Source organism: Ylistrum balloti, unplaced genomic scaffold, assembly GCF_031769215.1.
Source record: "Ylistrum balloti isolate Yb309-2 unplaced genomic scaffold, AGI_CSIRO_Ybal_v1 Utg370344, whole genome shotgun sequence".
NCBI classification, from domain to species: domain Eukaryota; kingdom Metazoa; phylum Mollusca; class Bivalvia; order Pectinida; family Pectinidae; genus Ylistrum; species Ylistrum balloti.
The window spans coordinates 2,696,543-2,722,903 of NW_026782247.1; the positions used below are offsets into that span (position 1 = coordinate 2,696,543).

General features: G+C 34.1%; 1 protein-coding gene across 1 annotated transcript; it reads left to right on the top strand.

Moving 5' to 3' along the window:
• The first annotated feature begins 185 nt into the window (after nucleotides 1-185).
• Nucleotides 186-19,785, top strand: LOC132553713 (kinesin-like protein KIF28P). Its single transcript, XM_060217986.1, has 26 exons — nucleotides 186-227; nucleotides 2,054-2,248; nucleotides 2,578-2,802; nucleotides 3,376-3,493; nucleotides 3,822-3,933; nucleotides 4,546-4,653; nucleotides 5,515-5,633; nucleotides 5,852-5,922; nucleotides 6,392-6,452; nucleotides 6,785-6,934; nucleotides 7,200-7,315; nucleotides 7,734-7,848; nucleotides 8,134-8,197; nucleotides 8,726-8,854; nucleotides 9,583-9,743; nucleotides 10,072-10,220; nucleotides 10,989-11,003; nucleotides 12,298-12,435; nucleotides 12,724-12,859; nucleotides 13,211-13,296; nucleotides 13,667-13,735; nucleotides 13,972-14,091; nucleotides 14,921-15,058; nucleotides 15,320-15,682; nucleotides 16,753-16,809; nucleotides 19,699-19,785. The coding sequence occupies exons 1-26, from the start codon at nucleotides 186-188 to the stop codon at nucleotides 19,783-19,785; spliced, it is 3,144 nt and encodes a 1,047-aa protein (XP_060073969.1).
• The last annotated feature ends 6,576 nt before the right edge of the window (nucleotides 19,786-26,361 follow it).

A 26,361-nucleotide genomic window follows, 5' to 3' on the forward strand; every position in this document is an offset into this window, starting at 1 on the left:
ACCCGGGATATGTTATTGTTAATGATGATTTAAGACATTTGTGTTCCGTTCGAAGACACATGGATTCCATGAGATTTGTCTACCATATGGGGACAGGTAACTGTGTAGATTAGAATATCGAGTCTACAGGAATTCATAGAAGGAAACTAAGATAAAGGAGAGAGCTGTTCCGAGAATAAGGGACGATGGCGGAAAACGTAAAGGTAGCAGTTCGAGTGAGGCCATTCATATCCTTTGTAATAAATTCGTTTATCAGTGTCATCAATGATCACATGTGTTTGAGGATGATTGCAGCATAAGTACAATCGATTCAGCGTTGCCAAGCACGCGCAATCGCTAATCGTCAGGCAAGTCTTTATTTCCGGTTCAGTTATTGATACAAAGACTTTGTGGAAACATACCATATTTATGTACTGATCATCGTAGTTTAATAAGTCTAACCAAAACATTTGCTTGTTTTTCGAAAATGGTTTCAAAGCTGTAAATCAATTCTGTCAGAAGAGGGTTTATTTTAATTGGTAGCGTCCCATGTGTGATTCTATTGGGGCGTCTATTGTACATACACGCATAGCTATCTCTAGATATAGTATGCTATATATACTATATACTATAGCAAGATAAGACATGCCTGGTTTGCTACCAAGGAAATAAAACGAAAAATGCTATTTAAATGTATTAGTCCCACACCAAATGACACAGCAATCTGGTCATGACTTTTCACAGACACATTTACACATACGTTTATTGGGCCCGAGTTTTGATCGTACATTTTTAAAGTTCTAACAATGTAATGGTTCTGAATAATTGTTGTGATAATAGCATTCATAATGATCTTTAAAAACAAAAATAAAGAAATCATTCAAAGACTTAAAACTTAAATTGACATACTTCCTGAAAATTATAGAAGTACTCATCTAGATGGTATAAGATATCATAGTTATCTGTAAACAAAATAACGTAACAATGGTGATTTCATTTCCGCGAAAGATAACTTTTATCATTGTAACGGCTGGCGTTACTCTTAACAACAGCCAAATATTGACACTCTTACACGTAAGTGGAGTTGATACAAAAGGCAATGTTCAATCGTTGTCACCGTTCATGTCACACAGTATAAAAAATATGTCAAGGTTAGGTATTAGTGTTACAGACCTATAGTTACAGATGTACGCTGCGCGATTGTTTACTAGATATACGATATATATACAGTTAGCAAATAAGGTTACTGATAATTACTGTGTATGTCCGGATCTTCCATTGAGTCCGGATCTTCCATTGAGTCCGGATTTTCCATTGGTGTTTATTTCAGAAAGAGCTTTTGAATTTTATCAAATTCTGATCCTGAGAAAGTTAGTAATTTTCATCCTATTATAAAGGGAGATAACTTCAATCTTTGTAATTACTTGTTATGCACTTATGCTGTTTGCACTTATAACACAGTAATACTGTAGCAATGCCACAAATTGTAAACATGAAGTGATATCATCAAAACAATTAGAGCGACGTATCAAGTACAGGGAAAATTTAAAACATAATATTGAAAAACCAAAAATAAAAACAATGATGTCTTCTTTTCAATACAGACACAGAGATGTCTTTTCAGGTTTTTCAAAAAGTGCACATTTGTCAAAACATTGGCAGGTTGTACCATTAGATGTTCCACACCATCAATTGACTATCGTCTATCATCCTACTGATGTCGACATCTTCACAAGTGTGTGAAATCGCTGTTAATTTTTACATTATATCGGATCCTAGAATTATCCCCCCTTCTCCTCAGTGATCACACGCACGAAAAAAATGTGAGGACAAAGGTAACACCTATTACATAATTTTGTATCAGAAGATCATGTAAGTTTTTGTTTAAATATAGGAATATTTTAATTAACCAGAAATTATACATAAAATTAACAAACATCAACTGTTTGATACATGTACAAAGTATTAATATATATAGCAACCTTCATAACATGCAATGTCATTTAATCTACAATACATCAGTAAGGCTACTTCAGTACATGATCCTAACGAATTGACCTTGACACTAGCTCACAATGAAAGAGAGGAGGACAGAAATGCCACTCCTGTCATCAAGATGGAGGGAAAATGTACGGAGATTTTCAACCCCGAGGATATGAAAGCGGAACCAAAGAAATTCAACTTTGATTATTCCTACTGGTCACATGATGGATACACGAAGCGCCCGGATGGATATATGGAACCGGCAGAACCGAAATATGCCGATCAGGTACATTTAGTATAAACTAATCTGATCGGGTTTGACCTTTGAACTTGTTTGTTTAGATATGATGTTACATGTCTCCTCTTTTATCATGTACTGTAATACTGAGGAATTCTATCTTCGTATGGTTTTAACTGTACACATAGCATACCTTAATCAACATGTAAACAATTTACTTTGTATCTAATTAAAATTATTTCTTGGGGAACGGAAAATACACATAAAGTCATCAGAACTATATTTAGATCTATCACAGCTGAGTAAAACATCACAGTATATTGTAATATTGGTAGGAACGGAATCACGTGATAGTTGTTCAAATTGTTTCTCTCTAGCAACGAGTCTTTGACGACCTTGGCAAAGGAGTGCTTGACAATGCCTGGAAGGGCTACAACTGTTCTCTGTTTGCGTACGGACAGACCGGAAGTGGAAAGACATACTCTATGGTCGGTTACCAAGCCAATAAAGGGATCGTTCCCATGGTCTGTACCGAGCTCTTCAAGGCTATCGACCAAAAACGATCCGATGTCAGTGACACTAAAGACAAGGGAGTGTATGAGGTAAAATATATATTTTGTGTGATAGCTAATTGTACGTATAGAACAGTATCCCCGACAAGGTGTTTTAGAACGCGACAATAGTCAAAAGTTTGCGATTATCCAGTAAAGGTAATTTTGAATGACATCGTAAGGTATTATAATACACTTTTCTAATGTTTAGCAACTGACACTACAAATATGCATACAGCATTAATTTTATTTTTGTTACCAAATTTAATCATGGTTCCATTTTACTCGCTCATATACCCGACGGCCAAGTGAGAATATGCCGTGGTGCGACGCCCTTTCCTTTAAAGAATTTCTTCTCAATAACCAAGAGGACCCAGGGTCAAGACATTGAGTCAATATGCTTTCAAGCTTGTCCAAATGAGATACCTTGACCAACTTTTAAGGTCAAAGGTGTTACATTCTTCAGCGGGCTTCTTCTCAATACCAAGAGAAAAAGAACATTTATGTTATGTCGATAGTAAAATCGTGTCCAAATTCATGACCTTGAAAAGCTCTCATAGAATTAGGACTTTGTTATAAAATGTTGTGCTAATGAAAATATTTGTTTTTTCCTGTACTGAACAGGTGATGATCAGCATGTTAGAAATTTACAACGAACAGGTGCGTGATTTGCTGAACTCCAAAACAATTAAAAACAGGGGAAGCATGAACATCAAGAGTGATCCAAAACGAGGCTTCTACGGTAATAAAACTGAAAATATTCATATAGAATCGCTAAAATTATAGCCCCTATAGTGCCAGAAAGATTAAAGCGTTTTGATAGAGACTGAAGCAGGTATATTATTTGTTCTGTCCGTTCTAACATATATTTAATATAATTGTTTTCAGAAAGGTTATATTTTGATTTGAATATAGATGGTTAAATGGCAACATTTTCGACCTTGTGCCAAAGGAAAATGACATTCGAACGAAAATTTCTCATCAAATCTTCGTTATCGTTTACAAAATGTCATGTATTTTTCAAAGATGCTCAACATTCAATACAAGTTTCGAATTATATTTTCATGCAGTTGAAGGACTTATGAAATCGCTTGTGAACAGTTACCCGGAAATTGAAAATAAAATCAATGAAGGCACGAAAAACAGAACAGTAGCGTCCACCAACATGAACGCCACGAGCAGGTCTGTACAAGCTTTACATTCAGATGCGTGACGTCATTTTATATCGAACTGTAGTAACGTTATAAAAATCGGCGCAAAAACTAAAATATATATTATTCTATTCACTGTGTATAACAAACAAATGCAAAGTGTATCTTGCATAAAGTCAACTCTGAATGAAAAAGTTACCATATTGTTTCTGGATAAATATACGTTCGCAGAAATGGAGAAATAGGGTGGTACAGTTTTATCTGTTTTTGTGTTGATCTAGATAGAAATTTTTTATCCTATAATCTCTAACCGAAAAGACAAGTAAAACAAGAATAAGTGGTAAAACTATAATAGGAATGATTAATGAAAATACCCTGCGCGTGACAGGGTTCGAACTAACAACCCTACGATCTCTAACTGGTCAGGCCATCGCTCAACTAACAGAAAATTCCCACTTGTGTAAGCTAGTAAGGCGACCTGTACTTCGTACTCTCAGCTTCTACAAAACTATTGAAGCATACAATTGCATCTCGTCCACCATCTAATAGGAATACGGATATTTTTGAAATGTGTGTAGGAAATATCCATTGTCTACATCAGTATAATGTGTAAGAGTTTTGAAATCGCAATGTTTTGTTACAGCCGCGCTCACACCATCGTGGCCATCCACTTCAAACAGGAATCAAAGGATAGCACTGGTCAGAATATGACAAAGACATCAGTTATCAACCTCGTGGACTTGGCTGGCAGGTAAGACAAGACCCCAAATTGTAGACCAGAACCCTCATTTATCTGGTCGACAGAATAAGCAAGATTTTTTATGTACCTTTTTTAACTAAAGGCATTCAATGTTAATGCCCTTGCTATTTATAGACTTCTGTGTTTAGTCTGACTCTTCACTCGTTATGATAAACAGAAATCTTCCCTTCGCCAAGTCGGTATGGAGTCACAGGTATTCTACCTGAGTAACACACATGTACATGTTAAAGGTGTTCTCTGAACGATATTCTGGTTTATGTTTTCACGTTAAATGTCTTTTTAGATAAGCTGTAATGAATGTGTGGTGAAAAATGAGCACAATGGGATACGATTATCGTGCAGTCGACAAACATATTAGGATGTTGTAATCAGAATGTATTTTGTCAATATCGTTACCCATTCTCGAGTTAAATTAACTTAATAAAATTACATAAAATTTACATTTGATAAATATTACTTTTCGTCTCTGTTTTATCAGATGTTATTGTTCTATTCTCCTATTTTTACTCAATAGAAGACTTGTCGAAGGGCTGAAATAAAACAGACTGATAACAGGTGCTACCTGAAGAAATGTAGTCAGTGTTGATATAACGTAATGAGAATAACACGATGCTGGGATGATACCACAACTACAAATGTTATTGAGGTCAAGAAAGAATTATAGTGATTTCAGTACCGTAAAATTATTTTGTTAAGCAAACTACATTAAATTAATTATTTGAAACCCGTAACAATGTCTGTGTGTTCGAAGTGCGACTTTACCTTGTCCTGCTTACATTATAAAACATATTAATTTGCTCAGCTTAACTTGCATGTAGTTTATACAGATTAAGCATGGTTTCATTTTATCAGCGAGAGAGTTGCGAGTACTGGAGCACAAGGAGACAGGCTTAAAGAAGGCAGTAGCATTAACCAGTCTCTAAGTTCACTTGGAAATGTCATCAATGCTCTAGCTAAGAGCAAGCCTTTCAGTAAGTTACAACCTTATATGTTTTGTAAACAAAACTCAATTTTAGGTAGATGAGATTTAAAATGAGCACATTTATGCAAATTATCATATTTTGAATTAGTTTAGTTTGCTTAAGTAGTTATTTTCAATATATATCGATTAATGAATTTATACTTAAATACTTTCGAGCATTTCAACTTCATAAATCTGCTCTGAAGTTTGACGTAAAATCCTTTGCAGTTCCGTATAGAGATTCAGCATTGACGAAATTGTTAAAGAATGCTCTTGGTGGCAACAGTAAGACTATCATGGTAAGTCATAACATTTATATTACCCCTAGTTATATCACATAATTGATACTTTCTTTTACCAAATATTAAACATTTAATGTCGTTTTCATATTAGACTATTGCCAAGTAGATGTTTTTAATAAGCGATATGTTGTATTCTGAATTGATAACAAGCAGCTAGGTCTGATTGTTTTGGCACAATTGCATTACTTTATGAAGATTGTAAATAAATACTAACAAAATATAACGGAGTAATCCTTCACGTTGATATTTTTCTTGAAGTTGAACATTCCTCTTCAATACCTTTTGAGAGTTTGCATGTTTGATTTAGATTAATGACTGCAATTTTTAATGTATAGTTAAAACATTCATTGTATATGTCCTTTGTTCACATTGCAAAATTCAAAACTAGATAACAATATTATTAGGATCAAACGCGACCTTCTCTATTGTATCTAGATACTTACAAATATCTACTACGTTTCACTAGATTGCTGCACTAAGTCCTGCTGATATCAATTACAAAGAAACTTTATCCACTCTCAGGTTTGGTAAGAAACATTTCTTGATATTGACAAAATTGTCGGTTCTGTCTTATCGATTTTTTATATTACAATTTTTCCTTTTTTGATAGTCTGTTGTAAAACATGATTTGTAGTTATGATAGAAGAATTGGGTTGTTATTCGTTAACTGTCGTTATTATTATGTAGCGTTAAAATACACCATTCTGTAATCAGAATGCTAAACGATATAACTAAAAAGTCAAACGTTTCATTTCAATCCACATCGTTACATATTTTATTTACAAATCAATATGATAGTCGGCGGAGAACTGCAAACTGTTCGTTAAAACCATGATTTGATGTTTTCTTGTTTATAAAGCTGATAGAGCAAAAGCGATCAAGACTACAGCGACTGTCAACGAAAATCCCACAGACAAACTTATTCGAGAACTACGAGAGGAAAACGCGCGGTTACAGAAGCTGTTACAGGAAGGCGGAATCAGTGCAATACAGGGAGAAAGTTCAGGAGGTACATTTTTTCTGTATATAGACAGAGTACAAAAAAAGACTGGAAAGTTGAATAGGTCTGTTTTATTCTGCTTTAATCGTAAAATAAGTTGACAGTATCCTTGTTTTTCTATATATGTAGATATTATCAGATTTCCAATACGATGTGTTCATTTTTATTACGACGTGTTCATATTCAATTAGTATCTGTGTAACGAAGTCATTTCATCGCTAATGCAGGTTTCAGTATATTATGTGTAAATATCAAAGTACGTATTGAATTGTAGTCACAAGTGAGGAAAAACGATTATTAGAGGAACAACTTCAACAAAACCAAAGGGAAATGGAAGAGATGAAAACCACTTGGGAACAAAAGCTAGAGATAGCCCAGAAGGAAAACCAGGTATGTCAACACTCCATCCAACTCTATAAGTTATATAGAAGTATTGGTGAATTATTCATCACTATCTACATAAACTCCATGTTCGGAGAGCAGGAGTAATTATATGGAGGTAAATGTTTCTGTGGCGTTTCACAATTACTGTGAATAAAATATCAAGTGGTTAGGGAAAATGCATATGCATGCACTTCAATTTCATAATAAATAATAAATTTCAAAACATGTTAAATTATGATTAACTGAACATTGTATGTTTTCTATGATATCAAATTATTGAAAATGCAAATTATTCCGAATTATGAATTAACACGTTATCTCTTTTCAGAATATTGAAATAACAATTATATATATAAATAATAATTATATATGTTTAGTATGATAATTAGTATGATATTGTGGCTTCCACTCTTTTGATTTATAGGCGAAAATTGAAGATGAAAGAAGGTTGGCGGAGCATAAGAAAGTTACACCGCACTTCTGGAATCTTAATGAGGATCCTGCACTTTCCGGAATGGTCGTCCACTTTTGCGATAAAGGTGATTAATATTTTATTTGATTCTCGTAGACGTAAAACTACGTAATGATATAATGAACATGTAGTGAAATAATTGAATATATAGCATTTCTCTCTAGCTTTCGTCGCACACATGAATGTTCAGGTATTTACAGTAACTATATATAATTGGCTAATAGTGTGATATACATTAGATTTGAAATCCATTTTCAAACATTGAAAAGAGTTTTTTTTTAATTCTAAAGGTATGTAAAGCCTTTTGTCAGCATAGTATGACTTAAATTGACGTTTCGTATATCTTCTTCAGACAAAGCTCTAATAGGTAGAAAGGCATCAGAATCAGGTGCAGATATACCACTTGCAGGCTTGGGGTGAGTGTTTAAGATGTTAAGAAAACATAATCTTTCCTTTCCACTTTTGTCCTCAGCTGTACACAAACAGCAGCCTACAATAGTACGTAATGACAGTGTGTTCCTTATATATCGAATTGGTACTGTTTCCATCAATCTGAAATATCTTAGTATAGTATAATTTATTCTACCATCATAATGCAATGATGACAAGTGACTAAGACGTCCATGAGACGTTACAACATAGAAGATTCGTCCATATTCATCATCACAAATTACACTCGTCCAATTATAGGATTGTTGGATTCAGACCCCAATTTCAAGAATGTTCTTTAAATTATGGCAATTGTAACCGCTCTCACACAAAGCATAGCATATTCAGCAAAAGTTAAGACCAATTACTGAGTCTAATATTGCATCCCTTTGAGCAGACTTCAATTTTAAAAGTTTACCAAGTTATATCAAGATCTTAAAAGAAAGAAAAATACATTGCAAAGTTAGATCAAGATCTTTATAAAAACAATTACATATTCTAATTTAAATCTTCAGCATCCAACCCAACCATGCGGAGATCCTGAACAAAGATGGGTCAGTGCTAATTATACCAGTTGATACCGCCAAAGTGACCGTCAATGGTCAGAAGATATTAGCCGAGACTAGACTACATCATCACGACAGGTATGCTATATTCACGGTACACAGCATAACTAACATAATTTTAATATCTATACATGACTAATATTATGCTCCGGGTTGTGAGTTTATGATCAGTCATTCCTGACAACTAATTAAAACATATTTGAACAAAACCACCGAAAAATGTAATTGTCTTCCATCTATTGTATTTTCAAGCTTTCAAACAACATTGTTAGGCAAAACATTTAGACCTGTATGTAAATATGGCATGCATTTTATTCCTCATAATTTAACCATGTATTAGTTGTGCTGAAAGATTAACTATTAATGGTGTTGTGTGGAAATTTTATTTCCTCAGATATGTTCTTAATTAATGATATTCAAATAGTTAAATGACGGTACAAGAAAACGGTATGCACAGAAAAAAAAATCAATACACTTGTGACAGAACACTTAATTACTAATAATTATAAAAGAAATTCAGATCTCACACCAACGAAAATTTGCAGAAGCGCGTGTTACAATAATTGCACCTATATGCACTGCACCAAGGCTGAATTATAATATCGGAAAGGTTTCGGTTCCAAGATTAATACATTATTTAATGCACATTCGATTGTTTGATTTCGTATGCGTTCCATGACACTTGACCTGTGCTTGTATGTAACTTTCTTTCTGGGATGCTACCGATTGCCATTCAGTCTCATTACAATACCGGTTATTTTTGAAAGCATCTCATTTTTATTGATTCTTTATCATCAATGGTGTAGGGTACTGTTCGGAGCGAATGCTCTATACATTTTCCATCATCCTTCTGAAGCTGCAAAACTTGCTGAAAGTGGGGGTAAAATCAACACTCCAACCTTCGATCAGGCGCAACAGGAGCTGGCTATGATGGCCGGCCTGGTTTCAAAAGATGGCACGTCTAAAGGTTAGTTGCAGGAAAACGATGATACTTGGTCGGATAAAGAAAATTCAGAAATATGTCGAGGACCTCATTCTTTACCTTATCGTTAATAAGAAATAGTTCTCTGGTTTTCATAACATGGTTTCAATAGACAAAGAAAAAAATACTGAAGTGTCAAAAAACATAATTTGATCATTAATATAAAGAGTAATTAACAAAGTGAAATGAAAAATTGTGTTCACAAGCAAAACTACATCCTTCAAGTGTAACACGGTACCGTTTGCACATGCCTTAGTTGTTAATTGTCTTTAATAACATATTTAACTTGTTTCAATTAATTGCGTCGTTGCAGAGGACCTGATTTTACAAGAAGAAGTCACACAGGTACTCCGGATCGTGAATGAAGCCAACGCCATGTCTGAGGAAATGGACAAGAAAGTAAAGTTTGAGGTCGCTTTACTAGCTCCCTCATTTCGAAGTCTATACAGAGGCCCTACAGAGGTACCATCTTAAAATAATAAAACATTTTTTTTAAAAAAAAACGAGCAAATTGAATGTGGTCCATGATGCAGCTATTATTTTAAGAATTTCCTCGTTAAAATGACTTTAAATTTACCCTACCTATATAACGTCATATTTAATGATAACCAATACATAGCCATCAAGGCAGCCGGTCAGCGTAAGACGTTTGACGTCATTTTTATGAGAGTCCACACACATGCAGTGGACAGCAGTATAATACCTGTGTGGTTTATTCAGTTTAACCTCTTTAATGTACGTTCATAAATAATTTTGCACTGAAAATAATAAGGAAGCATGTTTGAAATGCTTCAAAACGAGAAACGTAGTGATCACCTCCATAGCAATAAGAGACAGTTCAGCTGTCACATTAACGATCTTCTATCGCAGCCAGTATATAACGCTTTCTACAACACATAGCATGAAATAGATATATATATAATAGAATTGGAAATACTTCTCATTAGTAAGCACTTCCATTTAAAATCTTCAGATGCTAACATAGTTTTACTGCCTCAGTAGGCCTACGTACATGACTGCCTAATTGGCAACACAATATTACGTCATCAATAATGGCTTGACTGTCTATTACGAAGTTATAGAAATGGGAGATAATTATGTCTTTTCGATTATACTGTATTTATTCTGATATCATTTTTATAAATTGTCAGTATTTCTTGAGGTAAGAATCTGTGTGTCTATCCTACTTTTAACCATAATAATGATTTAATTGGATGTTAACTGTTTCAGGCGGATATCACTGAAGTGAGAACTAATGAGCGAACGTATCATAAACTTTTAAATTCACTTCTCTTATTCCCATTCACGTGTATGATAATAAGCACAACCCTTTCCAGTGACTGCAATGTTTGGAAAATCATTATTAAATTAATATCTTAGATCACCTGTTTTTTCTTAATGTTTAGCACTCATGTTTGTGTAATATATCATATTTGTGAATACAACTATATTAACGAGAAATGCTTTGATACAAGCAAATGACATCAAGCGTGTGTTAAGTGTGACGTCATTGTTGCATTCACTACGCGCTCAGCACTCGGAGAGAAAATACTGTTCCATCGTGACTTCTGTTAAATAAAACTCTACAAAGGGCAAATGAAAAGCACCATTTAATACAAATTTAGAATTCGATACAATGGAGCCAAATACTGAATAAACCATACATCATACATCCTATTCGGACCCGTCAATGATCCTACAGGCCTACATGTCGAATCATACGAGACACTTCTAGAATGAGAGGTGTACTAGTTCCATAATTTGATTCTATACATTTCATAGTTTTTATGTCTAATGATATCAGAAAAACGTCAGGTACGAGTGTTTATCATGAACTATGTCAACATGAATTAAAATTTATGGTGTGTGGCTGGAAAACTTTTTGATCGACAATCGATATCAGAAGATATCAAATAATTAGAAGTAAGTAACGTTCACGTTCACGTTTCCCTTGTAAGCTTTGGGCAAGACCAATTGAAATATATTGATTGACACTGGCTTATAAATAAGAATGAATTCACTGTAGTGTTCTATATTATAATTATTAGTGTGAGCAAGTTGAATGAGTCCGAGTGATCTCCCCTTGTATAAAAGCACGGGATTAACCTGAAATACACTGGTTCCTGAAACGCCATTGTTGTTGTGATTTGATTCGCTGGTCATAGTTTAATCTGTAATGATTCAATTCGGAACCCATAACGACACTACATTCATAATCATACATAACTGATGAGGAAACAAATCAAAACTAAGTTGAAATGTAATTTTCATTTATAAAGCGAAATTATTGTACGAGTCATTTAGATTACAGTGTATATAAGTATATTAAGCAATCGTGCATTCATAAAAAATGTTTGTCCTTGTGGGTAAATCATATCTAACTGAACAATTGGAAATAAATAGGATAACATAATATAATGTAGTCAAACCCATGTTTCTTTATAAGTGTGAGTCAGTACAGAATAAAATGCAATGTGTAACTTTATTTCAAGGAATAGATAGTTAGATCACATATAAATTCATATCATACCCATATTAGGTGCGGATGAAAGTGAAGGATCTCGTCTCTGGTAACCACTGGATGTGGACTAAAGACAAGGCTATACATCGGCACGCACTCATGCAGCAGTTGTACCAGGACTTTATCTCCAAGGACGACAACTGGAAAGTTTCAAAGGTTAAAGCTCGTCTATATATAATAAAATTATATACAAGTCATCTCGAAAGTTTATTTGTGCAACATGTTTGTAACAAAACCCAAAAGAATACAAGTAAGCTGAACGAACGTACAAAGTCAAACAGACGATAAAAAAAGTCTTTACAAATAAGAAAAAAAAAGATCGACTATTTTTTTAGTTGTTGCTTTCATTATCTTTTATAAGTTTAATGTTATATATGGGAAATACACACTAATATGATAACTAAAGAAAACTCCAGTTAGTAGTATTCACTCGAATCTCTTCAGGAAGATGACCCCTTCTGGGAGCCGGCTGATACAGAAATCATGATCGGAGTAGCACATCTAAACCTACTGTCACTTGCATATAAATGCAGTATAGAGGAAAACGCCGATATTCACGATCACAAGACAACAATCAAAGGTATTGGCTGGGCTACAATATGATTTAAGATTGTCTCTGCGGTGGTGTAAAACCGTTTCAAGTTTACGTTTCAAGTCAAAAGAAGTTTTCATTTTAATTGAATACGAGATAAATGCTGGTATCTAGAGTTTTATACACGATTACCTTACATATTGAACTTCATAAACTCTTCTGATAACTTTATCAACCTTAATTTAATATTTTAAGTTGATATGACATGGATATGATCACACTATAATGTAATGATCTTTGTGCGTATATTGTTCATATGAATAACTCAAAACTGACAATAAAATACACTTTATGGACGAAGTAATGAACTACATTAACATATCTGAATACCTATTTCAGGTCATTTAAAATTGGAGGTGATTCCATGTGATAAAAACAAGCAACCCTTGGAGGATATTGAACTTCTGGAAGATACAACAGAATTAGTAGGTTGTTTTTATTTTCGTAAGATCACTAGTCTATATATCAGATTTGCTATAAATAACAATAAGTATTACAACACTACAACTTTATGTATTAAAGTTTGATAACAACACAACATGCACACTTACTACTTAACACGTAAGTCTAGCTTTTATCTTACAATAAAATGACTCAAATCGACGCAACCCAGCAGCATACTGTGATGTAGCAAATCATTCGCTTGACTTTCATCTAGACGACGTTGATTTGTTTCCCGCGTATGGATGTGAATAGCGATGGGGTCACCTGCCTGATCGACCCACGCAGATGTTCTGTCGTTACTCGGGGCTCTCCTGCACAAACGTGATGACTATAAATTGCTATTTTTTTCAGATTGGCAAAGATTTGACTTTCTTGTTGAAAATTAACGGAGCAAGAGGACTACCTACAAATATTACAAAAGTAAGATTGCAATAAATAACTACTATAAGTTATTTACAAGTTTTAAAATCTGAAACATGTTTGCATTTCTCATGCAAATTGCCTGTAAACAATTACCGATATCATGTATATATGTAATGGTGTAATTATTCAAGGTGTTTTGGTCGATTTTGTTTTGGAAGTTAATCAAATGTATATAACAATATCTGTTGTTATAATGTAAAATGTAGCATGTAATATGTTCTGTTATTTTCCAGTCATTTTGCAAATTCAAGTTTTACCTGGATCACGACTATGTTCAAACGAAGGAGGTAGCAGGGATGACTCCAGATTTCGACTTTGAACAATTTTATGTACAAAACCCTGTTACAAAACAGGTAAGAAGGACAATTCTCCTTTCTTTCTTAATATTGAGAATTCTGTTAGAAAAGGAAAGACAATTTAGAGCGTGTTGTATTCTAAACAACTGGCAATATACAAACATACGTCCTGTAACCTGACGGTGACTAGCAGAGTTTTTACAAACATTGGGTAAGGAGAATATAGATATTTTATCAATTTTTACTCATTTTGTAAATAAGATGTAGATGTATTGATGTGTTGAATAATGTTTTTGTCTATCGTCTTCTATGGTTAGTTTTATTGTTCATCATTTAATGTTAAATATTTATGTTGTATATTTCCATTTCAGTATTTTTCATGATCATTGCTTAACTTTCAGTGAGCGAGGATTCTTCCTCGTATACTTTGATTAACTGTACAATTTGGTTTTCAAATACAGTTTGTAAAATGATTCGAACAATGTCTTGTTTGTATTGCTAACGACGGGAATGAAAGTATTTCAGAATTAATAGGTCTTTGTCAATTACCATTGGCTATACATTCAATGTGTAAATGCTATTTACAATAGGTATATATCATATATATTTTGTATCAAAAATTAGTTTGTATGTCGGTCAATTTCATGTTCGCTTTATAAATTAAGTAGTCTCCACTTTACTTAACATAAATAAAAAATAACGATGACTTTAACGACGACAAAACTGATACGAATGTCGTTATAACTTGATAGTGTTTATCAATTAGCAGTGCTAATCATGAATATTTCTAAAAGTATAGGAGGACATTTGCTAAAGATAGTATTTTTGCCATCAGTTTTTAGTTGTTGTTGGTGACGTTTTATTCATTTTTTTTTCAATGTTACAGTTCCTGGATTATTTGAAAGATCGTCATCTAGTGATTGAAGTCTGGGGACGACAAAAGGATGAGCAATCGCCGTCAAAAGGAAACACAGGTCTTCTACCAACAAAGGACTTGATGATACGAGAAAAAACTTTCATAGGGGTAGGTGAAAACGAATAATTTCTTAATGGTTAAAAAACAAATGTTAAACATATCGCAAGCATTAAAGTATGTGCTAATTGTTAAAATTATATTTTACTGTAAAAAGTGTTTCATGTGCGCCTCCTCACCAACTGTGTTCGGTCCGAAACCTATATACACATGTTGTATGTTTATTTTTCAATCATCTAGTAAGTTTTCTTTATTTGATATGTCAGTAAATTAAGATGAAAATTGCGTTTGAATTACATTGTTTCATTACAGAAATCTGCGTTAGAAGACGGGGACACTGGGGAAAAGAAGAAAAAGAAAAAGAAGAAAAGAAAGAAGGAGCATGATGTTGATGCCGCTGATGGGACAAATGGTATAATAATTCCGGTGCCGCCACTTAGTGGACAAAAGAGTGATGTACGCGACAACATGTCAAATATGTCGAAAGAAGAAGAAAAGAAATTAAGAGACGATCTTTCTAGATTAGAAAGTGAAAAACAGAGATCTGAAACAAAATTGAAAGAGACGATAGATGCTCACAAAGCGGAAATGTCTCAAAAGGTGCAGGAAATAGAGAGTTTTAAATCTAGAGGGAGACAACTACACCAGGAAAACATGGATAACAAGAAAACACTGGTTTGTATTGAAGGCTCTCCTTACACACAAAGACATTGTGAAGTCATTGTTTGGTACATCATCATAGCTTAATACACTATTATATATGTATATAATCAATAAAGTACTAACGACAATACGGACAAATGATTTGTTAAATTTTCGAGGCAATATGCCCCTTTATCAAGACGCAAATATTACATAAATTACATTACATAAATAGTACATAAAACAAACACAAAGTCAAAAATCTAAATCGGAAATGTAAATGTAGGTGACTCGATAATCCTCTGGGTCGATGGACGCCGAAGGCCTTTTATATAACAGTGTTATAGATTAGATCACATAACGGTAATTCTTTAATTGATAAATAATGTAGATAGAATGTAAATAAAGGTCAAATCTATCGTAAATAAGAAAATTATGAACTTCATCAACTCAACAACACACGACATTAATAAAGATATTTGTGACGATATATATTCCTAAACTCAAGGTACTGTGAGTAACTATGCCCTAAATCAAAGGTACTGTGAGTAACTATGCCCTTAACTCAAGGTACTGTGAGTAACTATGCCCTTAACTCAAGGTACTGTGAGTAACTATGCCCTTAACTCAAGGTACTGTGAGTAACTATGCCCTATACTCAAGGTACTGTGAGTAACTTTGCCCTTAACTCAAGGTACTGTGAGTAACTATGCCCTTAACTCAAGGTACTGTGAGTAACTATGCCCTATACTCAAGGTACTGTGAGTAACTTTGCCCTTAACTCAAGGTACTGTGAGTAACTATGCCCTAAACTCAAGGTACTGTGAGTAACTATGCAATAAACTCAAGGTACTGTGAGTAACTAGTGAGTAACTATGCCCTAAACTCAAGGTACTGTGAGTAACTATGCCCTAAACTCAAGGTACTGTGAGTAACTATGCCCTAAACTCAAGGTACTGTGAGTAACTATGCTATGTGAATGATAGTATATTGTATCTTCATATTTTCCTTTTTCTTTAATCAGCAACCCAACAACTTATTATACAATATTCATTATGTTGTTTTCTTCAACGTATGAAGAGTTCATATTTTTATTTCACTAGGAAGCTGTCAAGGAGCTGCTAGCAAGGACGAGAGGAAACGGAAAATCTACCATAAATGTACGTATGTTATGTAACCTCCTGAATACGTTTCAGGATTAAACGATAATGTTGCTGGTCTTCTAGTGGGGGTTTGTTCTGGTGATAATTGATCGTTTGGCTCTGATCTAATTAATTCTTAATGTGGGTCCTTTGTACAATCAGCAGGCATTCAGCATCCAAAAAATGTAAACACATATATTTTGATTATCTTTATAGCAACGCTGTTCAATCTTTTTGATAAAGATACAGTAGGACAAAATATTGACGTAAAATTCATTATACAGTCATCTCCTCCTTCTAGGACTCGTCAGTGATGTGTCCAAATTTTACAACCTATTAGACGACTGAAGAAAAAGAAAATAGATTGAAAGAAATATGAAAGTTTTGATGGGAAGGTACATTAGTCCAGGATATCCCACATATCTGATCATTCTAGGGTATCCCACATATCTGATCATTATAGGATATCCCACATATCTGATCATTATAGGATATCCCACATATCTGATCATTCTAGGGTATAACACATATCTGATCATTCTAGGATATATCCCACATATCTGATCATTCTAAGGTATCCCACATATCTGATCATTCCAGGGTATAACACATATCTGATCATTCTAGGATATCCCACATATCTGATCATTCTAGGGTATCCCACATATCTTATCATTCTAGGATATATCCCATATATCTGATCATTCTAGGATATATCCCACATATCTGATCATTCTAGGATATCCCACATATCTGATCATTCTAGGATATATCCCATATATCTGATCATTCTAGGATATATCCCACATATCTGATCATTCTAGGATATCCCATATATCTGATCATTCTAGGATATCCCACATATCTGATCATTCTAGGATATCCCACATATCTGATCATTCTAAGATATCCCACATATCTGATCATTCTAGGATATCCCTAGGGTATCCCACATATCTGATCATTCTAGGGTATCCCACATATCTGATCATTCCAGGGTATAACACATCTGATCATTCTAGGGTATCCCACATATCTGATCATTCTAGGGTATCCCACATATCTGATCATTCTAAGGTATAACACATATCTGATCATTCTAGGGTATAACACATATCTGATCATTCTAGGATATCCCACATATCTGATCATTCCAGGATATCCCACATATATGATCATTCTAGGATATCCCACATATCTGATCATTCTAGGACATCCCATATATCTGATCATTCTAGGATATATCCCACATATCTGATCATTCTAGGATATCCCATATATCTGATCATTCTAGGATATATCCCATATATCTGATCATTTTAGGATATATCCCATATATCTGATCATTCTAGGATATCCCACATATCTGATCATTCTAGGGTATCCCACATATCTGATCATTCTAGGGTATCCCACATATCTGATCATTCTAGGGTATCCCACATATCTGATCATTCTAGGGTATAACACATATCTGATCATTCTAGGATATCCCACATATCTGATCATTCTAGGGTATCCCACATATCTGATCATTCTAAGGTATAACACATATCTGATCATTCTAGGATATCCCATATATCTGATCAGTCTAGGGTATAACACATATCTGATCATTCTAGGGTATAACACATATCAGATCATTCTAGGATATATCCCACATATCTGATCATTCTAGGGTATAACACATATCTGATCATTCTAGGATATATCCCACATATCTGATCATTCTAGGATATCCCACATATCTGATCATTCCAGGATATCCCATATATCTGATCATTCCAGGATATCCCACATATCTGATAATTCCAGGATATATCCCACATATCTGATCATTCCAGGATATCCCATATATCTGATCATTCCAGGATATCCCACATATCTGATAATTCCACATATCTGATCATTCTAAGGTATAACACATATCTGATCATTCTAGGGTATAACACATATCTGATCATTCTAGGGTATAACACATATCTGATCATTCTAGAGTATAACACATATCTGATCATTCTAGGATATATCCCACATATCTGATCATTCTAGGGTATAACACATATCTGATCATTCTAGGATATATCCCACATATCTGATCATTCTAGGGTATAACACATATCTGATCATTCTAGGATATATCCCACATATCTGATCATTCTAGGGTATAACACATATCTGATCATTCTAGGATATATCCCACATATCTGATCATTCTAGGATATCCCATATATCTGATCATTCCATGATATCCCACATATCTGATAATTCCAGGATATATCCCACATATCTGATCATCCCAGGATATCCCATATATCTGATCATTCCATGATATCCCACATATCTGATAATTCCAGGATATATCCCACATATCTGATCATTCCAGGATATCCCATATATCTGATCATTCCAGGATATCCCATATATCTGATAATTCCAGGATATATCCCACATATCTGATCATTCCAGGATATCCCACATATCTGATCATTCCAGGATATCCCACATATCTGATCATTCCAGGATATCCCACATATCTGATCATTCCAGGATACCCCATATATCTGATCATTCCAGGATATACCGCATATCTGATCATTCCAGGATATACCACATATCTGATCATTCCAGGATATCCCACATATCTGATCATTCCAGGATATACCACATATCTGATCATTCCAGGGTATAACACATATCTGATCATTCTAGGGTATCCCACATGTCTGATCATTCTGGGATATACCAAATGTAAATCTTTGAATTAAGCCAGTAATAAAATATAAATACGTCAGAGAAACAGTCAGCCCCCAGAAAAAAACTTTTTATTGTTTAAATATCGGAATACACATTTTTGATATATACTAATGGTTGTAATGTCATTGTTTAATGTGTTTTATCCAACAGGTGTCCGATTTAGAGAGGACGTTGGATCCATCGGCGCCACAAACGGTGGAACATGGCAACACATCCAAAGCTTGTATCTTACAATAGTTTTCAGAGTTTCACTAGATCACTATACAAGCTGAAACTCTGAGCTTATCTGTGATATCAACCTAGCTCTTGTATTAATGGGACAAGATACTCACATATCATATAACCTGTGATACCAACCAAACCAAGGTTTGTTTATAAATCATGTGTGACCAAAGAGTAGTTCAACTGGTTATTGGCATTCACATACAGATTAATGTGTGGCAGATCTCGGAAGGTAACGTCTTGACAGGAACCGTCTCGATAGGCATTGTCTTGGTAGATACTGTTTCAGTACGTACCGTCTCGATAGGCATTGTCTTGGTAGATACTGTTTCAGTATGTACCGTCTCGATAGGCATTGTCTTGGTAGATACTGTTTCAGTACGTACCGTCTCGATAGACATTGTCTTGGTAGATACTGTTTCAGTACGTACCGTCTCGATAGGCATTGTCTTGGTAGATACTGTTTCAGTACGTACCGTCTCGATAGACATTGTCTTGGTAGATACTGTTTCAGTACGTACCGTCTCGATAGGCATTGTCTTGGTAGATACTGTTTCAGTACGTACCGTCTCGATAGGCATTGTCTTGGTAGATAATGTTTCAGTACGTACCGTCTCGATAGGCATTGTCTTGGTAGATACTGTTTCAGTACGTACCGTCTCGATAGGCATTGTCTTGGTAGATATTGTTTCAGTATGTACCGTCTCGATAGACATTATCTTGGTAGATACTGTTTCATTAGGTACAGTCTATAATAATAATGATTACAATATTAAGAAATGATGATAATAATAAAAGACTGAATTTAAGATTGATGACATTTTGTGTTTATAACGCTCTTCTTACAAGTGGTCAACATCAGAAATGTCGATATTTATAATCAGTAAAATTAAAACATCACAGATAAATATAAATATCACTGTAAAATACATTTAAAAAGACGCTTAAATGAAATAGATTATAATAATAGATACACGATGAATGTGTATAAAGCATTTGAAACACACATAAAAAAATAATAAGATACAGTTGCGATCATAAGATCTTCTAAAACTTCCAGACAGTGGAATTTTATGTTTGAAAGTTTGACATATAATTATATGCATTCAATTTTAAAACTTTTCAGGTTTTGACACTGCCTAACATTGTCTGGTAAACGATTCCAAAGTGTTGGTCCATTACACTTTTCTGTTTTATATTTAGGGGTGACACATTTCTGTCCAGTAGATGACCTGGTCTGTCTTTAGCGAACACTAGATACTAATACATTACAGTCCAGATAATTTGGACATAGTTTGTTAATAACTTTGTACATCATATGTACTGTTATATTTAACTATATTACTAAATGGTAACTATTTGAATTTAGTGAAAAACTCTTCGCCTGATATAGAATAATCTGCATCTAGTATTATGCGTCAAATTCTCTTTCACAACCTTTCTAACTTTTTAATTTATATTAGTGAACAGTTTCCCTAAATATTTGAACAACAATTAAAGTAAGGTAAAATAAACCGTTTAAAGTATGTTATTCTTGATAAAATAGGCCAGAATCATGGACATGTTTGTTCAATGTAAGGGTATCATTTCGGTAGGTTCCATTTCAGTAGGTACCAGTTCATAGGTACCGTCTTGGTATGTACCGTCTCGATAGGTACCTCTTGGTAGGTACCATCTCAATAGGTGCCGTCTCGATAGGTACCTCTTGGTATGTACCGTCTCAATAGGTACAGTCTCAATAGGTACCGTCTCGATAGGTACCTCTTGGTATGTACCGTCTCGATATGTACCTCTTGGAAGGTACTGGTACCGTCTCGATAGGTACCTCTTGGAAGGTACTGGTACCGTCTCGATAGGTACCTCTTGGAAGGTATTGGTACCGTCTCAGTAGGTACCGTCATTATGATTTTTATAATTGTTCAGATTGTTTGTTCCTAGATTTATATAATATTAGTGCTGCTAATCTTACTGCGTTTATGTTGGATTGCGTTCAGACTGTGTCCTTATGTCGATGTCATGTATTTGTTTTCTGTTTTACACGTCAAATCATTAATAAATTACTTTTTAACAATAAGAATATGTGTCCTAATTGTTTGTTATTTCGTACAAAATTTATAAAAACATACTAAGTATACTAAAATAAGAACTAAGGAGCTCACACAGAAATTCCCGACCCACAACCTTACATTTGTAAAGTGCTCAGTGGTGATCATTTACTTTACGGCAAACTTTCTCTAGAGACGTCATTTTAAGAATCATTAGATTGAGACATGACAACACTATAGGCTGAGGAAACAGAAATGTTAACATCTGGAAACGGAAAATTCAAAATGGATGAATGTAAACATCACACTGACTAAGCAGCTTAATAGAAAGCAGATCATCAGTGTTTCCTTGTAGGAAAACAATAAGGCCAGCGGCTGATGTAAGCTAATTTTATTTGTTAATGATCTCCACGTCTGATAGATAGATATATACGATGGTCATGCTCAATGTTTCTTGTTATCCAAAAGTGATATAGAAGTACTGGACAAGATTTTTGTGATCCATTTTAACAAATAATTCAGTCTTGTATGAAAACAAAATCAAGTCATCCAAGAGGGACTATTTTCTTGATTATGGTCACGACAGAGACATCAGATCCTAGCAGTTTAGCGTAGGTGCTCGTAATCTAATATCTGGAATATGGACGGACGGACGGACATGATAGTAATGCACATACTAGTGGAGAAAAGTTGTACCAAGTCATGTGATCTTGTCTATATAAAGAGCAATCGTTGCTAGTCCATGTGTGAATTATCAATTAACAATGACCTGCGTTCAAAATGGCGCCAAGTCGACTCAGTTCCGGTATCACTATTTCATTCTTTTGCTATATTTGGTGTAAAATCTAATTATGTATGCTTGGGTTGACATCATTTTCTGTTCAACTAGATTCGTTATAAAGAGACAAACCACTAGTGTGGCGGAATGTGATGAAACGAGCATCCAGTTGGAACCAAGTCAAAATAACCTGTCATTTTAGTTAATTGAAAACTCGGATCCCATCTTCACATAGAATTTAAAAATAGATAAAATTAATATCAAAGTATTTATCCTCTTAACATCATGTCTTTTTCATGTGACTGACCAGACAGCGTAGTGGCGGCACCAAACACAACATATATATATGTATCTATATCATGAAGCAGTTATGAGGTATATGTAGGTATTGAGGACATACCGCGTCGCGTATTCTCGGATTTCTTGCTCCAGGAAGCCGTCCCTATTCAGAATAAACCATACTGATACACGCTGACTTCTTTATTTTTAACAGCTTTTTTTGCAAAATCCAAATGCACATGTTCTACATCAGGTCCTTTACAAGAACTACATTTTTCGTTTTTCAATAAAGAATACTAACCACAGAAGTATCAAATAGATGTAACATGGTTTAAACAAGAGCACCTGGAAAGTAATGCTAAAAAAGATTTGCGTCCTTGGACAGCCAAATGCTTACAACTGAATGTGTTATTGAATTTTAGTAAAATTACTAAATGTGAAAACTGATCAACACAAGAAATCATACAACCCTTGTAATACCATTTCTCATTACCATGTAATCTTCCATCTTTTTGGGAAACAATGATTTAGTTTTATATAGGTTTACAGTAACAGCATTCATTACAATAGACATTTAGATTATGAAGCAAGTCTTGAAGACATTCCACAGATTCAGAAAATAAAACAAGGTCAGCGACATACAACAGTAGATATCAGCTTAATTCTTCAAAGTCGTAACAAGATTTACATATTTGAATAAAAAAAATATTCAAAATCATGAATGTTTATAGAAAAGAATATCGGGGATAATATTTCCCTGTAAGAGTCCGACACTATTAACGAAGAAATCAGACAGGTTACCATTTAATTTTACATGTAGATACACAGACTTTACAAATTTAAGAGGTTTTTCTCTTATTCCAAGTTTTGAAAGTTTAAACCAGAGATTTACTCTATTAACTTTATCAAAAGCTTTGCGAAAATCGACAAGGCAGCAGTACAATCTTTTTGTATTATTCAAAGATTTAGATATTATAAAACAAAGACAAAATGAATGGACAGTACTAAGACCAGGATTAAACATAGGTACTAATCGCTATACACCCCAAGGGCAGTTAACTTTCTCACCCAGTGGCAGACCTTTCTTTATCACGCTCCCCATCCGTCCTATCAGAAATTAATTATCTTCAAGAAGTAGATGGTTTCTTTTGAATGGGTGAAGTGTAGACTAAAACAGATGCCAAACTGCTTCCAAACGTCACTATGTCCTTACAGATGTAAAGATAGATAGAGTACAGCCAAATAATGCTGCACCTAACAACAGCAGAGAGACAAAAGACATAACATCACGGTAGCACAGTGGTAAAATCCCGGCTCTCAGCTGCAAAGTTCTTGAATCGAATGAGTTTTTATTATCATTATTGAAGGGAGATCACGTGGTATTTTTCTATTTTGGAAACAATAAAATATGTAACAATTAAATCGTTGGTTGTTTGAGATGTGAAATGAAGTGTAAATATCAATTTAATAATTCTTACATCGTCTCCAATCACAAAAATGTCAGCGTATATTTCGGGCGTATGTATGAAACGAAATTGTAAGTATAGGAAAGTTGTGAGGTAAGGAATTATCCTTAAATTTACTTTCAGGTATATGACTGTAGAATGTTAATATATATAAATTATTTAAGTGTTAGTTAGCTATCTGATCAATTGTAACTGTTTGTTGGTAATATGCGGAAGAGGGCTTTACATAATTTAAATAACTTGTGCCCAATGGTTTTTTTTTCAATTAAATATGTTTAAAGGGCGATGACTGGCTTCTTTTGTTTCATTCGATTTAAAATAAATTAAATTTCGTTTCTTCACGTGCTCGAGGTTTTAAATCTACAGTCAGTAACAAATTTTCTTACAAAAGAAATCTAATGGTACTTGTCTTCGTTTAGTTTTTAAACATATTTCAGTACCGATGAGGGGCTTCACTCCTGTTTAAAAAGTCTGGATTTTTTCCTTGGTACATGTAGTTGATAGATATCATACGTATAAGTTTCCAGCTGATAACGCCTGAAGGAGAAATCCCATTAAAAGGCTAAGATAACTAGATTTTTCCCAGATACTACACTCACCTGACGTAGTAAATGATGTCGAGAACTAGAATAATGTCAAGCTTCATCAAAATGTCTATTGTGTTTTTATTTAAACAGGCCGATGTCGCTCCATTCATTACCAGCAATTTTGCCTGTTTAAGGGAGATAACTCGTACTACTTTAAATCCCTATCGGGTTCCAGCAATACACAATGTACACATAAATCATAGTAAATAATTTCGGTGTCGATTAGAGAGTGAAATAAATATAACGACACAGAGAAGAAAGTCAATGATCCTGAAACCGTAGTGTGTATTTCAGTCAATATGACTCCGTACATTCTCCAAGAATAAATCTATCAGTATTTCTTTTTTCGAAGTTTTGGTTTGATACCCAAGCCTGCTAATTTAGCCTTAATTTCTGAAACAGACATTTCATTTAATTCGTCAGAAGTACTTTTATTGCATTTCTCGGGGATGTTTGTTTTGCTTTGAATTTCTTCCAAAAAATATTTTTTTCTTCTCGTGTGAAAAAAATCTCTTTCCCAGTACTCGGCAAATTAGCGGATTTTAACCGTGTAGACATCCGTTCAGTATCAAATGTCATAATATGTTAATTATTTATTTCTCCGTGTTGAAGACAACTATTTTCCTTAACATACAGTTATAGGATCTTACATCGTGTAACGAAAGGAAAACAGGACGTAGTAAGATACCGCCCATAAATATCGCATAGATGTGCGATTCTGTCGTAGCTGATATAAATCTTAAAACTATGTGTATGTATTGGATAGAAGCATTGTCACAGTAGAGAAAAATGTCTTTTTAAAATTGCTGTGGTTAATCAATTTTTTTTCATTGTTCTTCTTTCCTTAGTGTAATGGGTTACTTTAAGATATAGTTAACTGTGTAGATGTTGTATTCCCTTTCGATCCGAAACCTTGATCAAGAGTTTGCAGCTGTTTATCTTCAGATTTTGATTGCTGCAGTAAAAATGAGTTGTTCTGTTCAAATGTATTTTCAAATTCTAGACCGGGAATGGTAAACTTGGTAGGTCTATGTGAGTAACACGTTTATAGACCTGGAAGCGTTTGTATGAACTGATCATACAACTTGTCATAAATAACATAAATTTTATATAATCTAATTCAATTTTGAGACACTATATATTTTATAACGGATTTATGTTTACCTGATTCGATGCTTTATGAATGACACTGTATACTGGGTGCAATTATTTTATTAGTCACAGATATACTATAATCGGTGTTAATTTACTGTCAAGAAATCAGCACACGTGTATTTGTGAATATCTGAAAAAATTTAATCTGATCATTTAAGGTTTGAAATGAAGTAGTTTTGGCTCACTGCTAGATCACAGTTTGTACTGTTAGTAATCATTATGGCGACCGGAAATTACCGGTGTTTGCCGATTTATATAAACCAATGAAAACAACTTCCGGT

Bases quoted from the DNA above. Each gene is read 5' to 3' on its own strand.
- LOC132553713 (XM_060217986.1), top strand. From the start codon at position 186: ATGGCGGAAAACGTAAAGGTAGCAGTTCGAGTGAGGCCATTC. The intron at 4,654-5,514 runs GTAAGACAAGAC...TCATTTTATCAG, and splicing joins CTCGTGGACTTGGCTGGCAG to CGAGAGAGTTGCGAGTACTG. The intron at 13,736-13,971 runs GTAAGATTGCAA...GTTATTTTCCAG, and splicing joins TACCTACAAATATTACAAAA to TCATTTTGCAAATTCAAGTT.